Source organism: Dermacentor albipictus, chromosome 10 (genome assembly GCF_038994185.2).
Source record: "Dermacentor albipictus isolate Rhodes 1998 colony chromosome 10, USDA_Dalb.pri_finalv2, whole genome shotgun sequence".
NCBI lineage: Eukaryota > Metazoa > Arthropoda > Arachnida > Ixodida > Ixodidae > Dermacentor > Dermacentor albipictus.
Window position 1 is genome coordinate 73,380,356 of NC_091830.1, and position 27,944 is coordinate 73,408,299.

Below are 27,944 nucleotides of genomic sequence, written 5' to 3' on the forward strand. Positions count from 1 at the left end.
TTGTGCCGCCTCATTCACAGGTACAAACAAGAAGGAGGAACCGAACAAACGCTCTTAGACGAGGTAGCCAATAGATATCTCCCGCTAGGCGCAGCACACTCAGAGGAATATCCCAACATCGAATGTGACACGGTAAAGGAGCTCGATGACCCTTTCACGGAGTCCGAAATCAGAGCAGTACTTCACAACTTAAATAGCAGGTCGGCCTCAGGTCCGGACGGCATCTCAAACAGACTGCTAAGGAACCTGGATGATAGATCAATTGAGCTGCTAACGAAAGAGGTCGACAAAACTTGGGAGAATGGGTGCGTCCATGACGAGTGGAAAGCGGCCTCGGTTGTGCTTATCCCGAAACCGGGTAAGCCCCTAAACCTTGTCAACCTAAGGCCGATATCGCTAACCTCTTGCGTAGGCAAGGTAGCGGAGCATGCGATCCTGCACAGGATATCGCATTACATAGAACGCAACGAACTGTTCCCGCACAACATGGTCGGCTTCAGGCCCGGCCTTTCCACACAGGATGTAATGCTACTCCTTAAGAAGCAAATTTTCGATAACAGCACTAGGGATGTTAGGGGCATCTTAGCCCTTGACCTGACCAAGGCCTTTGACACTGTATCTCATCGATTTGTCCTGCAGGCCACGGCCATCCTAGGTCTGGGAGCAAGGTTTCAGGCTTTTGTTAGATCATTCCTCATGAACAGAACAGCCACCATCAGGATTGCACAAATCAAGTCAGATGAGTTCGCACTAGGGGCCAGAGGCACTCCCCAAGGAGCAGTCATCTCCCCCTTACTGTTCAACATAGCCATGAAGGGCTTGTCAGAAAGGCTCAAATCCCTTCCTAATATAAGCCACTCGCTATACGCAGACGACATCACGATTTGGTGCCCCAGAGGATCACTTGCAGAGGTAGAGCACTCGCTACAATCAGCCCTAGACGCAACGGAGTCCTACCTGGAAGACACAGGCCTCCAACTATCACCAAACAAATCTGAATTGTTACTTTACAAGCCAGCCAGGCAAGGTGTTCGGGGGCTCACCCCCCTAAACCAACTTCCCATATCCCTCTTTGCGAGAAACGGGCAGCCCATTCCTCAAGTCGAATATATCCGAATCCTAGGATTACTGATTGACGCGCGTGGATGTAACGCCAAAACGCTCACGCGCATCACGGCGAAAACCGAGAGCATGCTAAGACTAGTTGCTAGAGTATCCGGACGAAAGAAGGGACTAAGTGACGGCAACCTCCTCAGGATCCATCACGCTTTCCTAATGAGCCACATCACCTATGTAGCCTCGGCCCTTAACTGGACCAAAACCGAAAAGAATAAGCTGAACATTCTCATGCGCAAGAGCATAAAAAAGGTACTGGGGTTACCAGTAAGCACTTGCTCGGACAGGTTAAACAAACTCGGTATGCACAACGACATTGATGATGTGATCGAAGCGCAGGTCACCGCTCAGGTAGTCAGGCTCTCGTCAACCAGGACCGGGAGACGCATCCTAGACGAGGCCGGCATGGCTCCAAGAATACTCAATGAACGGAAAATCACCTTATCCAGGGAGGCACGGGCTACCTTTGTGGTCAGCCCATTCCCTCGGAATATGCACCCGCAATACAATGTAGGGAGACGAAAAGCCCGAGCACGGGTGATTTTACAGAAGGCCAGTGAGAATCAGGATTCGACTGTCTTTGTCGACGCGGCTCAGTACGGCAACTCTAGCACGTTCGCTTTGGCAATCATTGACGGCAAAGGGGAATTACGCTCCTCGGCGTCGGTTAGGTTTGCTTCAAGTGGAGTCGCGGAACAGGTCGCCATAGCCCTGGCCATGAGCGACCCCTCGCGCACCAACGTTTTCACCGACTCACGAGCGGCCATCAAAGCTTTCGAATCGGGTAGCCTAGCCCACGAGGCTGCCTCCATTCTGGAAAAGAGAACAAACCCTGGCACTCACTTCATCTCTTGGTTTCCCGCCCATATGGGTGCGGACGTTCATCAGAACATACCTAACCTCAACGAGCTTGCCCATGACCGTGCGCGAGATCTAACACGCCGCGGCGGCGTGGAGGCCTTATGGGGACAGGATGAAATCCAGCAGAACGATCCGCTCCTTACTTTTCACGAGATAACATCTCACTATCGGCTTAGCAGAAGGGCCTATCCTCTTCCTCACCCGAAGTTAGACAGGTCTCAGACAGTTTTAATTAGAATGCTCCAGACGGGCTCATTCCCTTCGCTGGGCTTTCTCAGCCGTATCTACAGAGACGTCGATTCGAGCTGTCCGGACTGTAATGAGATCTATTGTTCCTTAGCGCACATGCTCTGGCAATGCCCCGCGTTACCTAACGACCCTCTCTCCAGCGAAGCCGACTGGGAAGAGGCACTCCGGAGCCCATCGCTCCAGACACAACTAGAGGCAATCCAGAGGGCCCGAGAAAGGGCGGAACATCACGGCGTTCCTGCCCCGACTTGGACGCGGCCAGCGGCTTCCGCGGGTCACCGATAGGGGCCTCCGCTGAAGCTCCTCAGGATCAAATAAAGTTCACTGTCTGTCTGTCTGTCTGTCTGTCTGTCTGTCTGTCTGTCTGTCTGTCTGTCTGTCTGTCTGTCTGTCTGTCTGTCTGTCTGTCTGTCTGTCTGTCTGTCTGTCTGTCTGTCTGTCTGTCTGTCTGTCTGTCTGTCTGTCTGTCTGTCTGTCTGTCTGTCTGTCTGTCTGTCTGTCTGTCTGTCTGTCTGTCTGTCTGTCTGTCTGTCTGTCTGTCTGTCTGTCTGTCTGTCTGTCTGTCTGTCTGTCTGTCTGTCTGTCTGTCTGTCTGTCTGTCTGTCTGTCTGTCTGTCTGTCTGTCTGTCTGTCTGTCTGTCTGTCTGTCTGTCTGTCTGTCTGTCTGTCTGTCTGTCTGTCTGTCTGTCTGTCTGTCTGTCTGTCTGTCTGTCTGTCTGTCTGTCTGTCTGTCTGTCTGTCTGTCTGTCTGTCTGTCTGTCTGTCTGTCTGTCTGTCTGTCTGTCTGTCTGTCTGTCTGTCTGTCTGTCTGTCTGTCTGTCTGTCTGTCTGTCTGTCTGTCTGTCTGTCTGTCTGTCTGTCTGTCTGTCTGTCTGTCTGTCTGTCTGTCTGTCTGTCTGTCTGTCTGTCTGTCTGTCTGTCTGTCTGTCTGTCTGTCTGTCTGTCTGTCTGTCTGTCTGTCTGTCTGTCTGTCTGTCTGTCTGTCTGTCTGTCTGTCTGTCTGTCTGTCTGTCTGTCTGTCTGTCTGTCTGTCTGTCTGTCTGTCTGTCTGTCTGTCTGTCTGTCTGTCTGTCTGTCTGTCTGTCTGTCTGTCTGTCTGTCTGTCTGTCTGTCTGTCTGTCTGTCTGTCTGTCTGTCTGTCTGTCTGTCTGTCTGTCTGTCTGTCTGTCTGTCTGTCTGTCTGTCTGTCTGTCTGTCTGTCTGTCTGTCTGTCTGTCTGTCTGTCTGTCTGTCTGTCTGTCTGTCTGTCTGTCTGTCTGTCTGTCTGTCTGTCTGTCTGTCTGTCTGTCTGTCTGTCTGTCTGTCTGTCTGTCTGTCTGTCTGTCTGTCTGTCTGTCTGTCTGTCTGTCTGTCTGTCTGTCTGTCTGTCTGTCTGTCTGTCTGTCTGTCTGTCTGTCTGTCTGTCTGTCTGTCTTAAGATCTCTCTTTAGAGCTTAACGGCGAAAGCCTTGTCTTCCTCCTCTTGTCTTTCGCCCCTTTCTCTTTGCCTCTTCACTTTTTCTTCTTTGTTTTAGTCATTACTGCTCACTACTAAGCCTCCTTACTAATTTGTAATTAAATGTGGTCATTACAACCGTTAGACATGTTGATAATATCATATTTATTAGTAGTCATTACAAGCCATTGCAGTCGTTACTGGTCGTTACTAAGCATTCTTAGTCATTTCTAATGAATTGTCGTTACATGTTGTCGTTAGACAAATTTGTCACTTCGTAGTCATTACTAGTCACTACAAGTCATTATTACCTCTATCAAACTCCAATACACTTTATAATTCACTGTCACGATGAATAATTTGTCATTCTTTAATCTATCTTTAATGTGTCTTCATATGGTGTTATGACTCTTAGGCGGACACTCCGGCCATCAGGGCTGCTAACACAAACTTCACCATGAGCTTAGAAAGGCTTTCCTAATAATACATATGTTAGGGTACCAGCATAGATTGCTGCGCCGATGCGAGCGGAGGCATCGTACTGGTAGACGTCTTGCTGCGGCTTAACATGACCGCTGCCACCGAAATGTGACGGTTTCCCGGCGCCTTGAACGCGCCCCAAGCGGTCAGCGACACTTCCAAATCTCAGCTATTTCAGAACGCATCTAATCCCCAGACTCACTGCTACTTCTCTTCCTCTTCTTTCCCGGCTTTTATCGTCACCATAACACGACACACACACACACACACACACATACACACACATACACACACAAACAAACAAACACACACATGCATATATATATATATATATATATATATATATATATATATATATATATATATATATATATATAAATATTTTGTAGACGTGATAGCGCTCAAGTCTACAAAATATTGATAATGCAGTACTCGCGAACAAAAAAAAGCTACAAGATTAGCAGCAATACGACAGGCACGCGCGTTAAATTTTTACTGTCGTATCCAATGCATGTTTGAAGGTTACCTCAACATACGTAACAAAGCTTGCCATCTTCACGGGCGCCACAAGAAAATTATTTCATACAGAAATCACGTTACATGAATGTAGGGATAAAAACGAATGACTAATCTCTCTCGATTGAGTTCACGAGCACAGACATCATCTTCATGGGCCTATTATGAGGGTCAGTAATAGACGGGCCTAAGCAATTTTGTATTTATTTATCTAGGAATTCTAAACTTACACAGCCAATTCCTGGAGGGACACGCGTCGCAAACCTACAAGAGGTTGAAAATATAATTTTTTTATTACTTTTATAACCCGCGGCGTGTCTTGTAGCGAGAGAATCCACGAAAAATTGACCCAGCTTAGTTGTACTACATCTGTTTTTCTAACATCAGCATAGTGCGTAAAAAAATCCATGGGATGTCATAATTCTATAAGCAGTTATCACCCAGTACGCACAATATGGTTCCTGTTTCGATATAACTAATTTCTTAGGTCCCAAATTGTGCGCTAGAATTTAGGTAAATACCACTGCAGGAATTAAAGAGCTACCATAGAATACAGGATACCTTTCACTGTTATTGAAGATCTCTTAATTCTATGCGATTGTAGATAACTTCAACGCAATATTTCGGTCTACGTAGTTATTCTCACTTATCTGTACTTCATAGCCGTAATTAGCACTGAGACTCTTTTCATTATCAAGCTGCTGTGTGGCGAATTTTCTAAATCATGTCCAAATATATATTTGCAAAAACAAACTTACAGATGCACTCTTCGGATATTGCGATATCACGGTATTCCTATCGCTTCTCCACACGTGGCACGTTTTGAGACTACCTGTAAGAACTGGCGCTTATTTTGCGTAGCTAGTCTCCGATGTCATTCTTCAACGAGCTGTACACAAAGAAACTCCAAAACTTCAGAAGTGTCGCGTCATGCCTGCTGTTTGCGTTTCCTTTACCATTTTCTCACTATTAATGAACAAGCAGTCAGGTGATCAAACAGCCTTAGTACGCGCGGATTTCTTTCTGGTGCTACGTTTCCCTGCTCACACGGAAACACTACAATGAATAATTAACATGGGCAACTTCGTAAACTTTATGTGCATATTTGACTAGTGAGTGCGGATAAATCACAACCTTGGCTGCACTTCATCATGCAATAGGTAATATATAAAATAGTTAATATGTGCATTTCTCATTCACCCAATAAAAAATACAAAACATGCGCATAACTCTGTACTAATAGCAAGAGAAGTCATATTATACGGATATAATTAGTTTTGGCAAATGTAAAGGCACACTACAACGAAATTTTGTACGATGCATAAGGTCCACGTTCAAATGGCCTACAATTAGAGCAGCTTCCGTGCAAAATTGTGCCTTTTGCACAAGAGTGTAGGGAAAAATGCTCGCACGAATATATGTTTTTAATACAGAAATAAAATGAAATGCTGGCTGTGTCCTATTCGAGAGTATATGTAAGCATTAAATCGGTATCAGCAAATCAGATTGGCCGGAGTGATTACGAAGATTACTCACGACCATCCCACAATTATCTCAACCATCTCATAACCATTCGCGGCCCGCCGGATACTGCCAGCTTGGTCATGCAGCGTGGCGCCATCTCTCGTAGAAGGCGGTGCAGAAACCCACGCCGCGGAATCCACGGACCGATGGAGTTTGCAAGAGCAAAGCCAACCCTGTCTTAGCGCCAAAAAAAAAATGAAAATCAAATGCATGGTGCACTGTTTCTGCCTTTTGAATGTCGCTATTGGCAATTACAGATGAAACTTCAGCTAGCTAGAACTTACCGCTTCAGTGATGTGGTGAACAAACATTAAGAAGAATGAGGAAGCAACATTTTTTAAAACTTGTTTGGGCAGTACCTATCGCGTGTAATGTGGTCATGCACAAATAATCGGAGGCCAGGGGCTGCTTTTTTTCGGAAGTTTTGGCTGGTTATCTGGAAATCTCGTTGTGCTTTCGCAACGCTGCCTGGACGTTTTTTTCTGTCACATGAAGGTCGCCGTCAACGGGAGCTAAACGCATTTCATGCTTTAAAAACACAGAGGCATTGGGCTCCCCGGAAAGGCCACATCATCTGTTAGTGTTGCCTGTTTTTGATAGCAGAGGTTCACCCAATAAAACACTAGTATCCCCATTCACAGTATTGCTGCTTTTGTCACATTCACTACAACGTGACAATATTTTGCAATATTTTGATGATAAAAGCAGCGTTCCGGGCATTTTTCTTGAATTTACTCACCACTTCCGCAAAGTTAGTCATTGTATTTTTTAACACCTCCACGGTATTAAGGACACGCGCTTAACATGTTCATTAGTTAACTCTCTAAAAAACGGAATTTCTCCAAGTAAGCCACCTAATATCTAGTCAGGAAGCAATAGCTTCAGGCGTAACCCAAGCGGATATTCTTGGTCCCTTATTCTTTTATTTTCGTATTAATGACATTAAATCGATATCATCCGACCGTAAGTTCATCATACAGGCAGACGACAGAAGCTTTTTTGGGTCAACTTCCTCTAGCCCTGAAGCGTTTGTTAAAGTAAACATAGATCTAAAAAAGTTAGAAGCTTAGACAAATAATAATCAACTTCATATTAATACGAAAAAGACAAGAGAAGGGATTTTTCAACCTGAGCGTAAACAGTTACCTAACGGTTACGAATGTTTATACAGCTCAACATAGATCGAGGTGGTCGATAGTATTAAGACATTCGGGTATACTTCTCCAAGACGTTGCAGTAAGATGGCCACGTAAATTATCCTCCTGAGACCCGGGATGCATTTGGGTGCACAGATTTTTTCCAAACTTTCAGAATAAGTCAGTAGGTGTATGAAGATGAAAAGTGTTACATATTTTTTTAACAGCCCTGATAGTTTCAGCTCAGCGCGATGTCCAATATATTGGACACTGGGATGCTACCCGGTCTTTTTTACCCAGCGCGCACGTAATGTCATACCGCAGATATTTCGCTCAAACTCGTGTGCAAAAATATTTTAATAACTCGAAAGGCAAAGTAGTGAATAAAGTACAAAAAAGAGCATTCCTCTGCTCAACAAAAATTTTGCTCTTGTGTTCACTTCCTGTGGGCAATTTCAAAACACTTTTTTTTCCTGGGTGATGCCGAAAAATAGCCGACATTTGGTGAAAAAGATTTGTTTCCATGTCGCAGCCATGTAGTCTGCAACGGGCAGCGTTTGCAATGTCAGCCAGCATTGAGCAGTGGGTAGTGCTCTTTTTTGAGGGTTCTCGAGGAGACAGTCGAGCCTGCCTTGATGGCGGATGCAACTCGGCTTTGTTCTCACTCTTCGTTTCATCCTGCTTCTTCCCTTGAGCCACGAGTCTCAGCAACAGATTGGCGGAACTGCATAGATTTGAGTATTTCTTTCCGCTGTTTCTTTAGGGAGCGTATGTCCCGCATGTACTGCACCCAGGAGTTGCTGAGGGCAATGTAGAAGAGGTGAAAGATGGCTCTGACTGTCCACTGGTTGACGCGTGCTTTTATCCTGTAGTAACTTATCATTTGGTCTGCCTTGTCAACACCCCCCATGTTGACGTTGTACATGCGCACAATATCTGGTCGAGGGACATCGATATGTTCTGTTCTTTACGAGACCACCTGCGACAGGTGTCTTGCGGGTCCTAGCCATGGATTGAAAAAAGAAAAGTTATCCGCTTAATTCATCAGACACGCGAGGCCGGGCCCCTAAAGAAAAAAAAGAGACGCGATTTCGTCCACAAGCCGCTAAATGCCAACAGTACTCGCCTGCTGTTCATAACAAGGCCATCTCAAAAGCGCGGTCTAAATAACCGGGTTGAGTCCTAGCGTCCAACATAATGGACACGCGAAATCAAAGGAAGCGTGAAAAAAAGTAAGCGCGCCAAAAATTTATATTTCGTATTCTGCGCTTATGCTGTTGTATTAACTTTATTATAAAATAAAAGATATGCCCTGAAAGCAGGTAGAAATACGAGAAACAGTGCTTACTTCTCCGGCAGCTGCCGTAAAACGCCGCGCTGCTGAATGCCGCCATTGTGGAATTGTTTCGGCAGGAATTTGAACGATGTATTTTCATCAATGCTGCATAGATGGCGCAAGCAGGTGTCCAATAAGTTGGACAGTGCGGTTTTATGAGGATGAAAGCCTTGTGACAGAAGTGCTGTCTTATTTCTTAATGTCCAATATATTGGACAAATCCCCATAGCGGGGACTCAGGAGGTTATACCTCTAAGAAATTATGTTCCATAACAGGAATACTTAAACGAAATCGACGTGTCTTTTCGATGTCTGCAAAACTAGCTATTTACTATGCCTTATTTTTATCTTATATAAATTATTTTCATATTTTGGCGCACGAAGACCCGCAAAAACCCTAATACTCTTTTAAGAATGCAAAACATAGATTTACGAATCATTAGGGATCTGCCAACGTTTCTGTCAACTGAAGAAATATTCAAAAACCTCAAGGTCATTCCATTAACTGATATGCACTCCTAGAAACTCCTGCGCGAATATAAACTCATTATTAGCGAAATTATTACGCTGTTTTACATAAATGTAACTTACAATTGTTAGGCAACGCGGCCTGTGAAACAAGAAAAACTGACCTCTGGAAATTCTCAAATTCTTACACTGATTACGGATTTCAGATGACAAGGAACAACCTGCGTCGACAGCTAAATGCAAACTGGAAGTTCTAGACCAAACTTTCGTAGAATGAAGGCGTTCTTTTATGATCTCACATGCACCATGTTCCGAATACACAACACATATATATTTCATAAACAGAACACCCTGTCGAGATACTCTGCCATTGCTTCATAGCAAAGGTATCTGTACTGAACGTGTTGTCTTAGTTCAATTCTGTTCGCTCCGTGTTACGCGTAAAAATGTTGTGTTACTTTTATTGTTCACTTTTACTGTTCTGGCTTGTGTTGCATTGTTGCTGTCAATGCCAAGAGAACAGAGTTTTTTTTTTGTTCAAACCGTATTGGAACGGCTTTTACTTTTGGCCCCTTTCAGAATGTGTACCTCATGTTGTCCAGTAAGAATAAATTGAATAAATGGAAGACAATGAAAAAATTGGAAGACGCTTAAGCTTCTTAAGCGTTCCACTCTTAAGCCTTCAAGAGTGGAACGCAACAGCGTTCCCGTCGACCCGCCAAGGGGTGTAAGACAATGAGCGACGGCGCAGCGATTACTTACGAGGAGCCCCGCATCGGACGCGGTGAGCCTCGAGCAACGCAGCGTACAGCGCGGCAATGATACGTGCGCTTGAGCAAGCGAATCGAACAAAAGAACTCGGTGTCTCGGAGGGGCAAACAATGCACGCCAGCCAAACGTCTTGATCGGTACGGGCAGAGAGATAGACAGATGGTGATCTAAAGAAAGGAGGACGCTTGATTCTGCAACCCGTGAGGGAGCAAGGCGAAGCGTCGTCAGGGGAGAGGGAGTCCGGGCCGCGACGCGCCTCGCACCGGTCCCCGCACAGCCCCAATGCGCGCGTGGCGCGCCACCTGTCGGGGCAGCGTCGTACATTGAGAGGAGGGGTTCTTCTGTGTTTGCCGCAACATGGCTCTGCGTGCGCGGAAAGCGCAGAAGAAATGTAGCGGAAACGCATTTCGCTACTCGTGTAACTGCGACTTCTGTAAGTTACATGTTCATAATTACCGATATACACCACAGTATAACTTTCTACGGCTCGTTTCTAATGCAACACCGCATTCTCTAGAGGCGCTTTTGTACCGCTTTGAAGCATCGAAATCGTGCCATACTATTTTGGGATGTCCTCCTACGGACTTTAAAAAAAGACTTTGACATCAACTCTCATACTGTGCGATACCTACTGCCGACCCCTGATAATAGTGCACCTTTTGATATGTTTTTTTCTCATCGGAATGCACAGTTTGTGGAAAACGCGAATGATGGACAGAAACGCCGAAACGGTTGTACCCACAAGGGTGAATCTCATCCATATGACCCTACACCTAAAGCAGGTTTATGATAAACTTGATACCCAGCCGGACTGGTACCCCATTTTGGTGAGGTGCCTATCCTTACCACCCTTCTAAAGTGAAACCACATTTCTACCCACAGTATGAACGATGCCTTTTCTCTGAGTGACTGTCAGTGTGCTCTCCATTCTCTGACTATGCACAACTGGTGAATATCGGGTTGTTGCTACTGTAATAAATACCATGAAAGAAAAAAAAAGAAATCGTGGCTTCAAACCAGCGTCTCCGTCTCACACTCCGGAGACCCTGGTTCGATTCCCACCCAGTCCATCTTGCAGGTTGTTTTTTATTCATGAAGTGCCTGCCGGGAATTATCGCGCACGGCCAACGCCGCCGACACCGACGACACCGGCTTTTCTGCGACACGAGCTCCTTAACGCTCTCGCGTTAAAATGTAGCCATACATCTCTTTTTCTGCCCTATTGGTGAACTGCTGCGCCACTTCACAGGATTAAATACACGACAATGTTAACGTGGGTAGCAAATAACTACAAAACGGCTGCTGGAGTTCCACGCCTTAGCTTCCTGCTGTGAGCTTTGCTTGCGAGGGACATTTGAGTTGCAATTCGCTCTTGTTTTACTGGTGATGTTATTAGGTGGCCGGGCAGCAGGTGCTGCCGCCACCTTAGCTGGCTCATCATGCTTTCCATTTGTTCTCTCTTGCATTGTACAAATACCAGGTATGAACAAATTCCGACAAGCGCGTTACTCATTTAGTTGCATGAACACTTATTCTAACAACAACACCATCTGGTTATATACTTTCATTGTGCTCGCTCGGACCCTCTTAAACACTTCCACTTGCACTCGCTTTATGCGTGTTGTAGGCGAATTAGATATGAAAAACTTGTCAAGGTGAGTAATGCTATTCGCTTTCAAACCGAAGTGATCTCCTCTCAATGGGAAGACCGTTTGATCGGGCTGTTCAAAAAATATTGCGACCCACCGTCCGATGCTTGCGACAGAAGTTACGTACATTACACTTCAGGAGATTGGAAACAAGTCATATTATGTGTGCGTTATACTACCTAACAATCCTTATTAGGAGGCAGGCTAAAGTATTGTTCAGGGCAATTTTAAAAGGTCTGGGTATTTACGGCACGTGCAATGAAGAAATTGCTTACTGAAGAGCTTTGGGGCGTTCAAATTATATTTTACCAACGGCGTAGAATTTAGGCATGCGTTAAAGGTGCGCTAAACAGAAAGACTAGGTCGGCGTGCACTGTTCAAATACCATTCCAGAAACCTCGCAATGCTTTTGCGGTGCCCAGAAAAGACTTAGTTCACGAGAAAATTGCATCTGAAGGGTCCGAATACCTTTTCTTAAATCTAAAGATCCTGCCACCCAACCGGGGGAGTGGTGATGTTGCGTACGCTATCACTACCCGTTGCTACCGTCTGTGACTAAAACGGCGATCGACAGACGGCGCTACCGCACCAAGACAGAGCGGTGGAGTCGCTGCTGCTGCTGCTTTTTGTTCAAGTGGCGTAGACCGCTGGCGCATCCCGTGACCTTACATGCAACTTGAATTCTCTGCTACTTGCACTTAGTGCGAGTTTATCGAGCCAACAGAACCCCCCCAGCACAACGCGATTTCGAAACTACTGAAATGCGAAAGCGTGGGTGGCACAGAGCCGAGGGCATGGTTGTCAATGCTAACTCCAATGAGTTCTTTTTTTCCTAGATGTGAAATTGAACTAGACAAATAGCATTTTAATTCGTCTGATAATACCACAGAAGGATACTTCTTGCAACGAATTATTGAGTACTAGCGAGAAAATTTAACTGCTAAGCGCTCTCGTTATCAGGCAAGTAGTTGAATGTCCCGGGGGAGTCTCTAATCATGTCCTGCCTTTACCTCAGTTTCTCGATTATGAAGGCTTAGTTCCTAATCATATTGAAGCCTCAGAGATTCTTGAGCACTAATTTATCACTTTAGCTTGACTTAATATTTTCCTTAATGCGCCTTCGAAATAGAACTATGACAGCCGCTGAGGTAACTTTTTGCGATGATTCAGGGAACATTATGTTGAATGTGTATGCGAAGAGAAAAGTGTATGGGTGACTAGTGGCCAGTATAAACGTTTAGAACATGCTCGAAGCAGTACTGCAACTTTATTTATTCTTCTAGTATGACTTAGAAACGTGTATACTATAAGTTGAAACTGCGGATAAATGTTTGTTATCCGCAATGCTCCTTAGTGTCCTGAGGTACGTATACGTGAAACTAAACTCACAGGCGACATCACCATATCACAAGATTATTGAACAACAACAAATGTATAAAGGAAGTAATAACCAACCAAAAATCAGCAAAAATAGTAAAGCGCATAATATGTCAATTACTACTTTTGTAGTTTTCATCATCAGAATATTCAGAAAAACTGCATTACTGTGTAAGATCTAGTACATACATTGCGCTTCGATTATATACACTGATGTACGTGTACAACAATGATGCATATCTATACAAGGATGCCTGCTGTTATTTTTTTCATCTTTGTATAAATATTTAAATTGTACTTGAGTTTGTAAGTTTGTGTTTTTCCCTCTGTATGTTTTGACTTTGACTTTGACTTTATTGAAATTTAGACAATATACAGTTGTCCGGGTTAAGAGGGCTAAAGGTGACACACGTGGTCACCTGACTAGGCCCTAGACAGCCTGAATTCACGCAGGTACAGGTTCGACATGGTAAGTTGCGAAGTACATTTTTTTTTTACAGGAAGATTATAACAATTCACATACAGCAATATACATACACTGTACATTCAAATCAATCTAATTAATTTTGTATAATACCTACAAACATGTTCACTTGACCAAGAAAAGAAAAAACAAAGCAAGGAATCCTAACTGGTGATGACGTTGCGTACGCTATCACTACCCGTTGCTACCATCTGTGAGTAAAACGGCGATCGACAGACGGCACTACCGCACCAAGACAGAACGGTGGATTCGCTGCTGCAGCTGCTTTTTAACGCGATAGCGTTAAGGAGCTCGTGTCGCAGAAAAGCCGGTGTCGTCGGCGTCGGGTGTCGGCGTCGGCGGCGTTGACCGTGAGCGATAAATCACGGCAGGCGCTTCATAAATAAAAAGCAACTTCCAAGATTGGCCCGGTGGGAATCGAACCCGGGTCTCCGGAGTGTGAGACGGAGACGCTACCACTCAGCCACGAGTTCGATGCTTCCAAGCGGTGCAAACGCGCCTCTAGTGAATGCGGTGTTGCCTTCGAAACGAGCCGTGGAAAGTTATACTGCGGTGTATATCGGTAATTATGAACATGTAACGTACAGAAGTCACAATTACACGAGTTGCGAAGTGCGTTTCCGCTGCATTTCTTCTGCGCTTTCCGCACACGCAGAGCCATCTTGCGGCAAACACAGAAGACCCCCTCCTCTCAATGTACGGCGCTGCCCCGACAGGAGGCGCGCCGCGCGCGCATTGGGACCGCGGCCAGGCGCGTCGCGGGACTCCCTCTCCCCTGACGACGCTTCGCCGTGCTCCCGGTTTAGATTATTATCTATCTCTCTGCCCGTGCCGATCACGACGTTTGGCTGGCGTAGATCGTTTCCCCTCCGAGACACCGAGTTCTTTGGTTCGTTTCGTTCGCTCAGGCGCACGTTTCGTTGCCGCGCCGAACGCTGCGTTGCTCGACGCTCACCGCGTGATAGGTGGGCGCTAAGTCCGATGCGGGGCGCATCGTAAGTGATTGCTGTGCCGTAGCGCATTGTCTTATACCCCTTGGCGGGTCGACGGGAACGCTGTCGCGTCCCACTCTTGAAGGCGAAGCTTAAGCGTCCTCCAATTTTTTATTCATGTGGCGTAGACAACAGGTGCATCCCGGGACCTCACATGAAACTTGAATTATACGCTTTATTTGTTTGTGCCACATCATTACATGCATTTTGTTTGCAACAGCTTGTGTGAAAGCTTCTGTCCCATCTGGGATGGCCGCGTCAGGCGTGACTGGCTTTTGTCTTCTCTCCCTAAATGTAATAATGCACTTGAATACAGTCAATTCTATTCCCTATCGGAATGTCCGACGCAGTAATATTTGGCTTATGCACCTGTGAATCTTAAGCAGCTGAGAGGATCGAGAAGTGTTCGGTTTCGGTAATCTTTATGACATCGAACGCGACCTTCTTCGGAGTGTGTTAAGCCGATTAGACAGCTGATCATCTTCCTGAACCAAAGAGTCTAGGAACAATGGCCCAAGCGTCGCAGGCTGAGAGAGCGACGTGGGTGTGGCTACGACTCATATATTCGAGTAGCCTTAGTGACCGATTGTAGAAGTGAAGTGTTGGACAACCGCTCATGTTCACACCGAAAGTACATTATACCCTCGCTATCATTTCTGTCTTTTCATCTTATAAATGCCTTCCCCCTTGTAGGGAGGCGAACCGGACGTGCGTCTGATTGACCTCCCTAACTTTCCTCCCTTGTGTTCGTCCTGCTCTACTGTTAAAAAAAACATAAAGCACGGCAAGACACGTAACCGATACAATATATGGGAGTGGTCACGTGTTTACGCAGTTCTTCTCTGAGCGTTCGCCAATGCACTTCTGCATTAGTTACATTGGCGCTTTCGGTTTTACATTTTTGTTTGTTATTCATCTTTGTGCGGCCTTCTTAAGAAGTGAATAAATTTTGTAGATAGACGGAAAGCTTTTGCGTCTGAACTAAATCTGGGTTGTCATGAAAAAAATTCACGAAACAAAACTACGATTGCTCAAGAGATGTCTGGCTCCTCTAGTAATCCGGTACTTTTTTTCAGTACAGAGGGTGCGAGAGCATTTTAGTAAAGTGCACACACGAATTGCATTCATCAATGCGGGGGTTTCTCTGTTACAAAGCTCACTGCAATACGTGTAGTAAACATGGCAAGCATTGAAGTGTGGCATTCTGGGTAAGATATCCTTAATATTGTTTTAAAGACATGGACGGCGAGGACAATCGAGTTAACACACGTAATTAAGTCTTAAAGAAACTCGTTTCTGTTTTAAGGAAGAAGGTGGAGATACTGATTTGTTGGTTATTCGTCATGGAATCGTATCCTTTACCTCGCAGAAAAACAGACACAAGAAGAAACGATAGACGGACACGAGCGCGGTATGCGCAAAAGCTTAAATCCGACTGTCACTTTCCGTGTCCGCGCTTTGCTGCTCAATACCAGATAACATTCCCTGTTGTAAGGGGCGTGGTGTGGGACTTTGCCTCGTAATCTGCTTCAGCATCTATCATACATAATCATTGTTTCACTTATCCACAGGCACTCTACAAGGACTTTGACTATTCGCATTTGCAAGCCCTTCCTAGCAAATGTTTGCTATAAGATTGACATGTAGCGTCAAGCGTTTTCGAAGGAACTGAGTTCCAATCTACAGTAATAAAATTTCTGCCGAACGTAGAGGGATCTTATTATTTCTTTTTTTTATTTTCAGGCTCAACGAGAGCTTGTCTACCCTAATAAGCATTTCGAATTTGAAATTCATTTGCTATCCCCATGTTCACCTAGAACAAAATATAATTTTCTGAATACCTTTGGGTTGTTCTTACATGAAATTCGAAGGGCTCATGGAAATTTAGCATGTTGTAGCGTTTGAATTATGTGAGGTTACAAACAAGATAACATGCTGGTCCCACACTGGCCGTGATAGTCAAGTTTGGAGCAGTACTCTCGCTTAACTGCTCCAAAGCACGTTATCAAAATGCTGACAAATATGCCAGTTTATTTCAGGCATTTGTCCTTAAAAACACCAAGGCATTACACATAGGGGTGAGCTTCAGTAGACGTTTTTATTGGTGACAAAATCCACCATTCCGCGGGGAGTCTTCTTTTACAAAGGTTGAAACAATACTGGCGATAAAGTCCGCAGTGAAACATGTTTTCGGGATAAGTAGTGTTGTTTGCGAATAGTTAGGGTGAATCGCTTACTAAACCTTTACTCGAAGGCTATAAAACATGCCACGTTGCATAGATAGTTTTTAACTACTATGTGGCTCGGAGTGATAGCTCAAATAATGTGTGGTAATGCATTTGTGTTAAGATTTCTGAGTAATGTGCGAAAGGGCTAGAAAAATTTATATAAAAGTATTCTCGCTCCACATCCCACTTAGCCTTAAATGACAAATAAAAAAACAGATGTCGTTCATATTGGATTTACTGCAGCGCAAAAGCAATACTACTCTGCCAAATGGCCGTCCTGTTATTGCTCTCAAGGACCGCTTTCCACGATAGTGTTTTTAGAAAATATATATCCTGAACACCACAACCGGAAACGATATCGGCTAGAATAAGTGCTTCTTAATGTTGTAGATGCACAGTTAGCCCACGAGGACTTTGTAATTATTAGAGCATTCGCGTGGTCTCTTTCACCCTTTCATCGGGAGTTCTCACATTGCTTCGCCGCAAACGCAGTTTTATGGTTTGCACTTCCACCACATCCACAGTAGGCTAACCATCTTAACAAAAGTTGACACGGGCTCAAGGAGTTGAAACACTGCATAGCCAGATTTTCCGCGATTAGGCCGTCTTGGCTCGTTGCTTTGCGAAAGATAACAAAGAAACCAAAGGAAGAGCCTAACGGCAGCACATGTCGATCATGTTGTAAGCCGATCAAACAATTTGCAATTTGTGAAGCGTGTGCATTGATTTTCTACATCACCTCGTCAGGTTCCCATGTAACATCCGTGAAGAAGTGCAATGTCGTGTCGCTGTTCCCCACTTTGACAAAAAAAAGAAGCTATGTGAGAAAAGATTCATTACAGTTGTCCAGGCGTCATATTTATGAAATTGAGATGCTTTACATGCTGAGTTTATGAGGCAGCTCTGGCAAATAATATCATGCGCTGAAAGCAGCACAAAATCTCCCGGCTATTCAGGTGACCTTTTCTCAACCTGAGAGAGACATCAGCAGCATTTTCTTGTTATAAAGATATTTTTACAATAAACGGGTCTTGCCGAACAAACAAGTAGCAGTAGAATAAAAATTGAAACTTGCCAAAGCAGCTATGGCATTGTGCAGCTGCTAACTTGAGTTTATTCATGCATCACAAAGCTACACACAATCGCTGCCTTCATATGGGACCTCCGTAGGGAATCTACAATAGTGTTCCCAAACAAATTCGCACTCGAAATTGTTCGTTCTAGTGCGGCTTTGAGTTGTCCAGAAAAAGCAGTCCGTCTTTTCTGCAAAGGAAATGCATAATTAGGTCTCATAGAGATGAATTTATAGATTAAGAAGCAAAAGATACTCCGCGTATTTACTTGAACAAAGAGAAACAAAACGTTTGAGAGCTTATCACGCCAATTGAAATAAAATGCTTTTCATGCTATCTATAAACAAAATTATTCTAGCACAACAATGTGAACACCAATAACTTCCTTGTGGGCATGTGTAACGCAGAAAATACTCAGAGTGATACAATATTAACGTCGTAAACGCTACAGCCAGTGAACTTGCAAAATGTTCAGACTTTATAAAGTTAGGTACCTATTGTCTTTAAACTTTTCATCGGACTTCTTGCCAATCAATTTCGCCTACTTCCCGAAGTCCAGCTCAATTACAGTATTGCTCCACAGGAATGCATCGGTGATCTAATGATGAACCCGGAGATTTTCGAGGCAGATGACTCACATTCGGTATAGAGAGTGAAGTCAGACGAGACCAGTGAAGAACTGAAAAAGCGTTGTCACTCCCACAGATTGCCAGATCCGACTCATTCTACGAGTGTTTAAGTGCCCTTCGCGCTACACGAGAGTTATGTCCTGCCGATGATGAGGCTAGGGAGCCTCGTGTTTCTTAACAACTAAGTTCGTGGCACTTGCTATGGACTGCCTACCACCAGGCGTACTTTTACCGTCCTTAATTGTAGATTATTTGCCTGTATAAAGTTTGAGCGCATAATATAGTGGACTTCCAACGATCTTTTCCAAGTACATTCCAAGATGCACGAAGCAAGAGCCTGAATTTGCTGGCGCAGGAGACGAGCATCCAAGCACGGCAGACGTATTGGCAGTGGCAAGAAAGGTCGTACCGCAGAGAACCCGTCAATGCGGCAGTAGTGAAATGGCAGAGCATCTATCTCGTAAGCAGGAGTTACTACAAGTGCTGGCGTTGCCGCAAACCCACCAGTTGTTCTTAATGGGTGGAGCTGCACCAAAACCAAACGTTCTAAATCTAGGCCTAAACTTCCAAAACTATAAACCGCAAGTTAAAATTTGGTCATGTATTTCCGTTTAAATCTCTTAAGAGAGGCCAATACAGATTTATGAATGTCTGTGGGTGTCCCTTCCCCCACAACAGCTTTGGTGAAATAGCCAAGCATACCCCGCTACTGTGGAAAGCAGACGAGTGCTGCCCTCGGTAACCAGCTGGCAAAATAGGTACAAGCGCGCTCGAAGCCTTGTGCTTGGCAACTAGAGGAGCCTTAAGACGGTTGCAAGGACACATACTTCAAGGCAAATTGATGATATGGTACTCATTGGCACATTTTCATGCAGCTATATCGAGCAGCGCAGGCCTACTCGGACCGTGCGTTACGGATTCCACAGGGTGACGATAAACCAGGCCATCGCCTGTTGTCAGCGTAGCAGAGAGACACGTAGCATCTGTATTTCGGGGGAAAGTGTGGTATCATGTATGTCGAACATTATAGCCATGACAAGTATTGTGCAAGAGACTACTATCCGAACGATATGGAGAGAAGGCAGCCGAAAAGGCGAAATCAGATAGTGCAGCAAATTTCTGTGAGAGGCAGTTTTTTGTCGGTGTGAACAGCCTTCCGGCCGCTACGCGACCATGAATTACTACAGGCAAAGTAATAGTAAGCACTGTAGCAACCTCGGACTACTCTACACAGCTAAATGGGCCCTCTGGCCACGTTATTTTAAAAATGTGATAGCTTCTTTATGTGCTCACATTTAATGAAAACTGATTCCGTCTCCTCAACCTTGGGAGGAAAATGAGAGATGGCAAACACAGGGGGTGGTTACGGTGGTGACGATTCGAGCGAGCATATTATGCCTATCTCTCTGAGGGAAATGTACACACCAAAATTAGCAGAAGAAAAGACTTGGAGATTCAACTTCAGCTCGCTCGAGTATAATCAGGCATCCGTAGTATAATACGTGACATGTGAAGCAACGCAATATCTTTGAGATCTAATAGGTCTCCAAGATTTCCGCGAGCTTCTGCTCGGGCCATTTCCGAACTTTCCGTCAAACAGGCGAGCTTCTCATGTGCTTTGATTCTGTGAGGAGGTTACTACAAGCATTCCCAGGGTGTACTTCAACAAGATGGTTTTCTCGGTAACCGCTCATCCTGTGGCCAACTTAGGCATTCAACTCGCATTCAAGAAACACGGGGACTGTGAAGTGGCCGAATCAGCCGTTTTCCTACAACCACAGCTGTCGGCATCCGAGCATCACATAGTGTTTTCGAACGCCAAAAAAAGAAAGCTAGATGTGAAAACATTCGCGACACTACTCCAGACTCACCATAACCTATGAGAGGAGGCCCATGAGATTCAGGGTTGTGAGTCCCTCCTCGAGCTGATTTTAGCTGACCGATTGAAAGCCGCAATAGCAGAAAAAGAATTTAAATATGTTTATTGGTGAGAAGAAAAGAAAATATTTGAAGTGAGCAAAGGAGCTACATTTTTGCAGTCTTGCGATGTTGCCGCGGGCGAAGGCAGCGCGTATGGACTCATCCGAACCATTAACCGCATGGCCGCGAAAGCAGTAAAAAGCGAAGCGCTGACCGTGCTGAGGGCATTCGTGAACGGATAGTTGCTCACGAGACAAGCAGGTCGAAGCAAAGTGCCTGACGAAATAAAGCGAAGCTCTCGAGATTGATTTTACTGCTGAAGCTGTTGGCCTTAAGCCGTTCTATGGCCTTTTCCTCGTGAAAAAATAGGCAAGAAAAATGTTCATGGAGAAAAAATTACCGTAAATGCTCCCTGTTCGAACTTTTCGAAAGTTAAATTAGGTTGCAATGAGACAGCGATCTGCGTGTTATCCCTTCCAGCGCTAATACCGCGCTGAATAACAATCCCAGGGTTAGTTCAAATAGTGGAACATAGAAATTGAAAGTTGGCGGCAAACAGCGGCGCGGTAGCTCAAGTGGTACGGCATCGCACGCGTAAAGAGAAGGCGCTGGATCATACCCCAACTGCGGCAAGCTGTTTCTTCGTCAACTTTTATTTCCACTAATTTCTCAATTCTTTAGTTAAATTAGTAAGTGCAAGTAATTTTTCCTATGTTGTCCTTGGTGTCATTGTTGGCTTCTGATGCTACAATAATAAAAATCGGACCCTAAGTTAACCCTTGTTGTTTTCGTTTGTGCAGGATGCATGTTGTCACATAGCCCCTGTTGATACGGCGAGCTCTACATGGCGACCGAAAGCGGCAGGCCCCCACCACGACGAATGGCTAAACAGTGGTTTTACACACTCGCAACCGCCCTGTTAGTTTATTTTCTTTTATTGATGATTCTAATCATCTGTTCTGTTCTAAACACTTGCACAGGTGCTTTGTGTGTCTAGGTGAGTCCACCCTTTTTTACTATACGAGTAAATTCGAGAAATTATTTATAAAAGATTGTTGCTGGCCTACTGAAATTTCAAAATTTTATTTTACAAGTACGCTTCATCACACTCGAAGAAAACTCCACTCCTTGTGACACTACAACTGCGTTTGTGCGCAAACATATTCATGATAAAATTTGAAGCTTATTACGCGACCTTCTCATTCAAAAGCAACAGTGTCAACGCAAGGAACTGCCCTCCCTTATGTGACATTCGATTGTGTGACAAAGGGGGAAACCAGGCTTAAAATTTCTTGCGAGACCAGAGGAAGAATCGCAGCTTTAAACAGCTACAACATTTCCCAGGTTGTTCTTTTACACGGTAGGTGTAAGTTACTTTTATTTTATAGCACAGCTTTTAAGCGCCCGTTCCTTCGTTTCGCGCAACGGCGTCCACAAACGGCGTCATCCTCGGCATCCTCTCAAGGCGTAACCGAGCGAACAAGTGCAGCAAAGGAGGAAAGAGCGAACGCGGTGAGCAGCGGCGGATGAAAGACGGCAATGGCGAAAAGAGAGTCAGGAGATATACAGCGGGGGAGGAGGGTATGGAAAAAGCGTGAGGAGAAACGCATAGTACCGTGCAAGATGCGTTAATATGCGACGACCGCTATGCGATGGCGCTAGAGTAGCACGCCCTCGTTTATTCAGCAATGGAATGCGGTGAATGGGTCCAGCGATGCCGTATATGGAAACTTAGCGCTGCATGAACGGAACTCTGTCTGCGGCGGCTGCTGTGAATCGCGCCTGCGCGTCACCCACGCGCTTCCTCTCGCGACCTCCCGAGTAGCGAGGCATAAAGAAGTGTGAAAGAGAGCTAGTTTGTAAGAATCCATGGGTGAAAAACGCCTAGACAGTCGCGCCACATTTCGCGACGTTTCCAATGTACCGCACGAGACATTGTCCACGGCAGCGAATGTATCGCGAAATGAAAACCTGTATAGAGCTGCGCTCGAATTTAGCATCAGGGAGTATGGCAAACGTCGGTGATTTTTTTATTCGCCTTTTTGCTCTGCGTACTGAGCGTGAATTTTTTTATACATATAGGAGAATACGAAGACTGTGTAATAGTCACATCTTATTGAAGGCCTTCAAATACGGTCTTTACCCCCAATTTTTAGAAGAAGTATTGATGTGTTCTAATTGTCCTAATTGTTACATTTGAAGCGCAAGTAACATATATTTCTTTTTCATTACAGCTATGCTGACTCCACTCGTCTTTTGAAAAATTGTGTGCAGCGATACGCATAAACAAACTGTGCAAGAGGCATCCGGCCCGTTACTCTTGCAGCCCCTATAAACATACTAATACTCCTATCTAGAAGAAGATAGAAGGCAATATTGACTGTTGCTTAAACACTAGGTCCTTACCTCCAGCTAGCGGAGATCTTCCAAAAATGATGCAGTGGGTATTCGCGTGCAAAATATCATACGTTGGGTCAGCATCGGGAGGAAGGCTTTTAGGATCTGCAAAGTTAAAGTGCTAGTTTTACCATTTTGTCCGAGTGAACAGGTGACAATAAAAACACAATTGCGTAAAACTCATCCAGTAGAACTAAATTTCGCCCCCAATATCATACGCATGCCCCATGCAATATATGTTATAACACACTGAGAGCGTGGTGTACAGTAACTGTCATAGCAGCAGGCTTTTAGAATGCTCTTGATGTTTCCTCACATACTATCAGTGTAATACGGCATCCTAATTTTCACATTTCTTTTATGGCCCTTATCATTGTGTGCCTCCTATTGATAAACGCTACTTCATTGCCAGATCACATAATCTGCTGCTTGAGTCCTGGCACCCCTTGGGATAATAAAAAATATTACTTAAGTATTTAGTTTCAACGAAGTGCCGCAGTCCCTTTCCGTTGTAACTTTTCAGTGCGTAAGCAACGTAGCTCTATCTTGCTCGAAAATGTGTCTGTCTGTCCGTTCGTCCGTCCGTTTATCTGTAACACATGACACGATGCGCTCCATATATTTACTTGGAAGACTTGCAGGGCATACATGAAAATGAAAATGGCTTGTGGCCGACATCCGAATCCCGAGAATTATGATTTTCACACACACACACACACACACACACACACACACGCACAGATATGTGTGTGTGTGTGTGTGTGTGTGTTTCCATTAATTTATAGTTTGTGTATTTGATTCATTCAGCACTTGTAATACCCCCTATGTTGTCCTTGGTGTCACTGTATGTTGGCTTCTTATGATATGGCTGTATACACACACACACACACACAACCACACACACACACAGATGTGTGTGTGTGTGTGTGTGTGTGTGTGTGTGTGTGTGTGTGTGTGTACAGCCATATCATAAGAAGCCAACATACAGTGACACCAAGGACAACATAGGGGGTATTACATGTGCTGAATGAATCAAATACACAAACTATAAATTAATGGAAATTGAAGTGGATAAAAAAACAACATGCCGGAGATGGGCACCGAACCCACAACCTTCGCATTTCACGTGAGTGAGTGAGTGAATAAACTTTTATTTGGTCCAGCAAAGCGCGATAAAACGCGCACCTGGCTAATCCCACGACGGGACTGACAGATCTAGTCTGCCGGCCCGATCGCGGGCGCGCTGGACGGCCAGGATTTGATCCTCAAAGACGGGACTTCGCAGGAGGGCGTCCCACTCTTCCTTGGTGAACTTCGGGTCCAGCGACCCGCACTCCCAGAGCATATGAGGCAACGTAGCTACCTCACCACAGGCCATGCAAGAACAATTCGGATAAATCTCTGGATATATGCTATTAAGGGACGCCGGATTTCACGTGCGATGCTCTAACAATTGAGCTACTACGGCGCCGTTTTCCCATCCACTTTCTTAGGTAGTTATGTGTCCCAGTAGAACCCTGGAAGTGTTAGCCAGCGCCACTACTCACAGACCTTGGCGGCGGACGTGGAACGTCCGCCGGTCGTTAATATAATACGCATTAGCTTTGCGCTTGAAGGATTCAAATGCACATGATTTGATATCGAACAGAATCGAATTGCACGATGATATACCTGAAAACATGACCGTATATTTCCCATAGTTCGAATTTTAGGAAGGAGCAAATTGTGACGTGTGGAAAACCTTGTGTTGTTTATATTAGTGAGGTCAGTACGAGTAAAACATTCACTACTTACCTCCGTATTTATGAAGGGGAACATTATTAGCAACAGCCTAAATTTGAATAACATGCGCAAGGGGAGAAAGTTTAGGGAGCGGAAGATGGGAGCAGAGTGAGACGTAAAAGGTTCAAATGTCATCAATCGGACCGCTTGCTTTTGTAGAGCTTCTACTTGGTAGGGATGAGTGAAGTATGTATTACCCCATGATGAAAGGCAATCGAAAGATGACTGTGGATATACGCGCAACACAAAGACAAGAGAATACTTCGCTCAAAAACGGAGCGCGATTCGATAATGACGTGAATGCCAAAATAAGTTTTTTTGAACAAGAGATTGGGCATGTTGGTTGAATTTTAAGTGCTCATCTAAGATAATGCCTACAAATTTGGTTGACGCAGATCTTGTGATTATGTGATTGTTAAGTGATACGACTAAGGAATCTATGAGTGTTTGGGGGAATGATATACCAGAAATGTTGTCTTCGATGGCTTGATATATAACGTGTTTTCAGGCACAAAGCATGAACATTAGCGAGATAATTGTTACATTTTTTTAGTAGTGTGACGGAATTTTTGTCGGATACGAAAATCTTCGCTGAAAAAGATGCAAAGGCTTTTTCTGCACATTGCTCTTGAAACACGCCAGTCCAGTTAGTCGCATGAATTAGGTGAATTAACCTAATATAATCAAATAAGGACTTCGTGTTTTTTTCTAGAGAGACTATATGCTACGGAGCCTGCGCCAAAATATATGGGATAATGGACTGTTATATCATAGTTTACTACACCAGCCGTGGTATTATCAGTAGGTCAGCTGGAAAGGATATGATCTATTAGGGTCATACAACCGCCTTGTTCACACAGAAGTGGAATATGAATTAGCGAAGAAAGTCCACAGCTAAAAAAAGTGGTAACGTACTCAGAGCATGACTGACTTTTACGGTCAAATATGTTGATGTTAATGTCACCGCACATTATAATGCCCTTGTCCCCGTTAATTAACTTGTTCAGTAACTGCTGAAATTCTCTGCAGAACTCAATATAACAAGACGAAGGTGAGCGATAGAGGGATGCAGTTATAATATCACGATTGGTCGGCAACAAGTTAATGATTGACTTAAAAATACTTTGACCTACTTCTAACCAAACAGATTCGCAGGGAGAGGTGCACAAAGTGAGGTCATGACGGCGTTTATATGACAGTTTCGAAGTGACTAATATGGCCGAACCACCCCTACGATGTCCTTTGCTATGTCAGTATTCAAAAGTGTAACCGGGAAGACCGTACAGATTTCTGTCGTGTGATGACAACCACGTCTCAAACAGGCAAATGAAAGAAAACGCGTGGTTCATAATGGAAACAAATGTGGCAAGATCATCGTGGTGCCTACAAATACTACTAGTACTACGGATGTTAAGATGTAATAAAGATAATGGGGGCTGCTTTATTTTTCAGCAGAGAATTAGTTTGATCAAGTGAAAAAATTGACTCAACCATGATGAATTGTAAAGATCTGCGAGTTGGGGAGAATAGATGACGTAAGAAACTCTGGAGGAACACAGGCCAAGAAAAAATAAAGATTCACATTTACGCGCTGCGGTTGCTTAGTGGCTGTGGTGTTGGGCTGTCGAGCCCGAGGTCGTGGATTCGAATGCCGGCCATGGCAGCCGCATTTTGATGGGGCGAAATGCGACAACACCGTTGTACTTACATTTAGGTGCCCATTATTGAATCCGAGGTGGTCCAAATTTCCAGAATGCCCCACTACGGTGTGCCTCATAATCAGACCGTGGTTTCGGCAAGCAGAAGCCGATATTTTTTTTTAAATGCACAATTACTCATGGACGTAAAATTAGAGAATTTTGCGTGCACTCGACGTTTCTCCAGGGCTTGAAGCCAGTCGTTCTTAGAAACGACATGGCGGAATCCTCTCATTCCTTGAACAAATTTGAGGCGAGTGTTTCCTATCGCGTCAAGACATGCTTTATGTTCCAAAGGTACTGTAAGCCACAAAAGTTTACGAGACGCAAAATTTGCGAAAGAGCCAAATTTCAGCGAAATCTGTGCACGTAGGCTTAAATAAAAGCTCTGATCCGTAGCAGTTCTTGCAAACTACACTGCGATCCATTAAGTGGGAAGCGCTACGCCTTAACACAGCATTAATCCGCATTTGTCGCGAAAGCCATGCCCCGCAAACTTTTGCTGGTGACTGTACATACAATGATAGCTGTTGGCCAGAGATAATTCACATGTTTGTAAAAGAATGGTCCATGCCGTTTTCTCGCGAAGCGACTGAGCTTAGCTTCCATGCGCTTTTTTTCTGCCATTATCTTGCCCATGTTGTTGTGATGAAAATCGGTCTTTTTCGAGAATTAATTGTGATCCTAGCGAACGCTTAAGGACGACTACGTGAGTCGAAGAAAAGGTGGCCTCAGGTAACACTCTCTTTTGCCGATTCCGAAAAAGTAATATGGTGACCGATGCATGTCACATAGCCGCGAAGGTATTCAAGCGTTTTCGAACTTCATCCTCTGTGGAAACCTAAACGGTTGTGTAAACTGCCGTCTAGATAACGAAATATTGCCGCGCCTGTACAACGGTGAAAAGAGGACAAACATGCACACTCGCATTGTCTTCTTTTGTTTCTTTTCATTTTTTTACGTGCTTAACTATGTACTGTTATACACCACCACATGCGCTTACATTGCGCATCGGGACGATGTTTCTGTCGGAGCGACGCAAATGCTTCGTCTGCACTCGGATGAAGAAGTGGACAACGCGACTGTGCATGAGCGTGTTTCTCAAAGAGCAGTGAAGAAAAAGAAATTGCGGTTGCGGTCATTATCAAAGCTACGACCTGCTGTTATGCCTCCTGAATAGTGCTCTACGACCCTTGCTTTGACGCTGCGATAATATTAGTTCAGACATGTGAGTAGGCTAGTTGGTTAATCATGATCGAATATGCCAGCGCACTTGAAAACAAGGAAGTAACACAGAGTGAACAAACAATTTCACTGTCGGTGTGAGGTTCAACTTTCATAGAGTTTTCCACTACATGGATTCGAAGGCTTTGCTGCTGATGATGATGATGAACCTCAACGTGCCGGTGCAGCATATTTTCTTAGCCAGAGCATTTTTTATGTGTTCGCAGACTATGTGTTCAAAGGACAATGCTGAATGATTTCTGCAATCTTATTTCTATAGTATCATGAGATCTGCAGACTTGCCTCTCCAAACTAGCTACGAAGACTTTACTCCAGCTGCGTATCGTGTACACATCAACGGCTGGTTTTGGTCAAGCGAGATATGCTCCAAAGCCGCCTCTCTAACCATATCCCACAAGAGACAAAACTTCGTGCCACTGCTCTCAAATACCTTGGCAACGGGGCGCGAGGGCGTACCATGGCGCCACCTACGGCTAACGCCTGGTCGCCGTGAAGAGTTAGATAACGTTCGGAGCCTCTACTTCAGTGACATCGCGCTTGGTTGGTTTTTCGTAATACTGTAGCGGGAATTCGGTCAGT

At 44.7% G+C, this 27,944-nt stretch overlaps 1 protein-coding gene across 1 annotated transcript in view; it reads right to left on the bottom strand.

The window, feature by feature from the left end:
• Positions 1 to 17,754: 17,754 nt before the first annotated feature.
• The window catches only part of LOC135898146 (uncharacterized), a 94,907-nt gene continuing 84,717 nt past the window's right edge, over positions 17,755 to 27,944 (bottom strand). The window contains exons 8-9 of the mRNA XM_065426920.2: positions 22,651 to 22,746; positions 17,755 to 17,885 (exon numbers count right to left, since the gene is read on the bottom strand). Coding sequence (XP_065282992.2) covers positions 17,755 to 17,885; positions 22,651 to 22,746 — 227 coding nt within the window. The remainder of the gene's footprint in view (positions 17,886 to 22,650; positions 22,747 to 27,944) is intronic.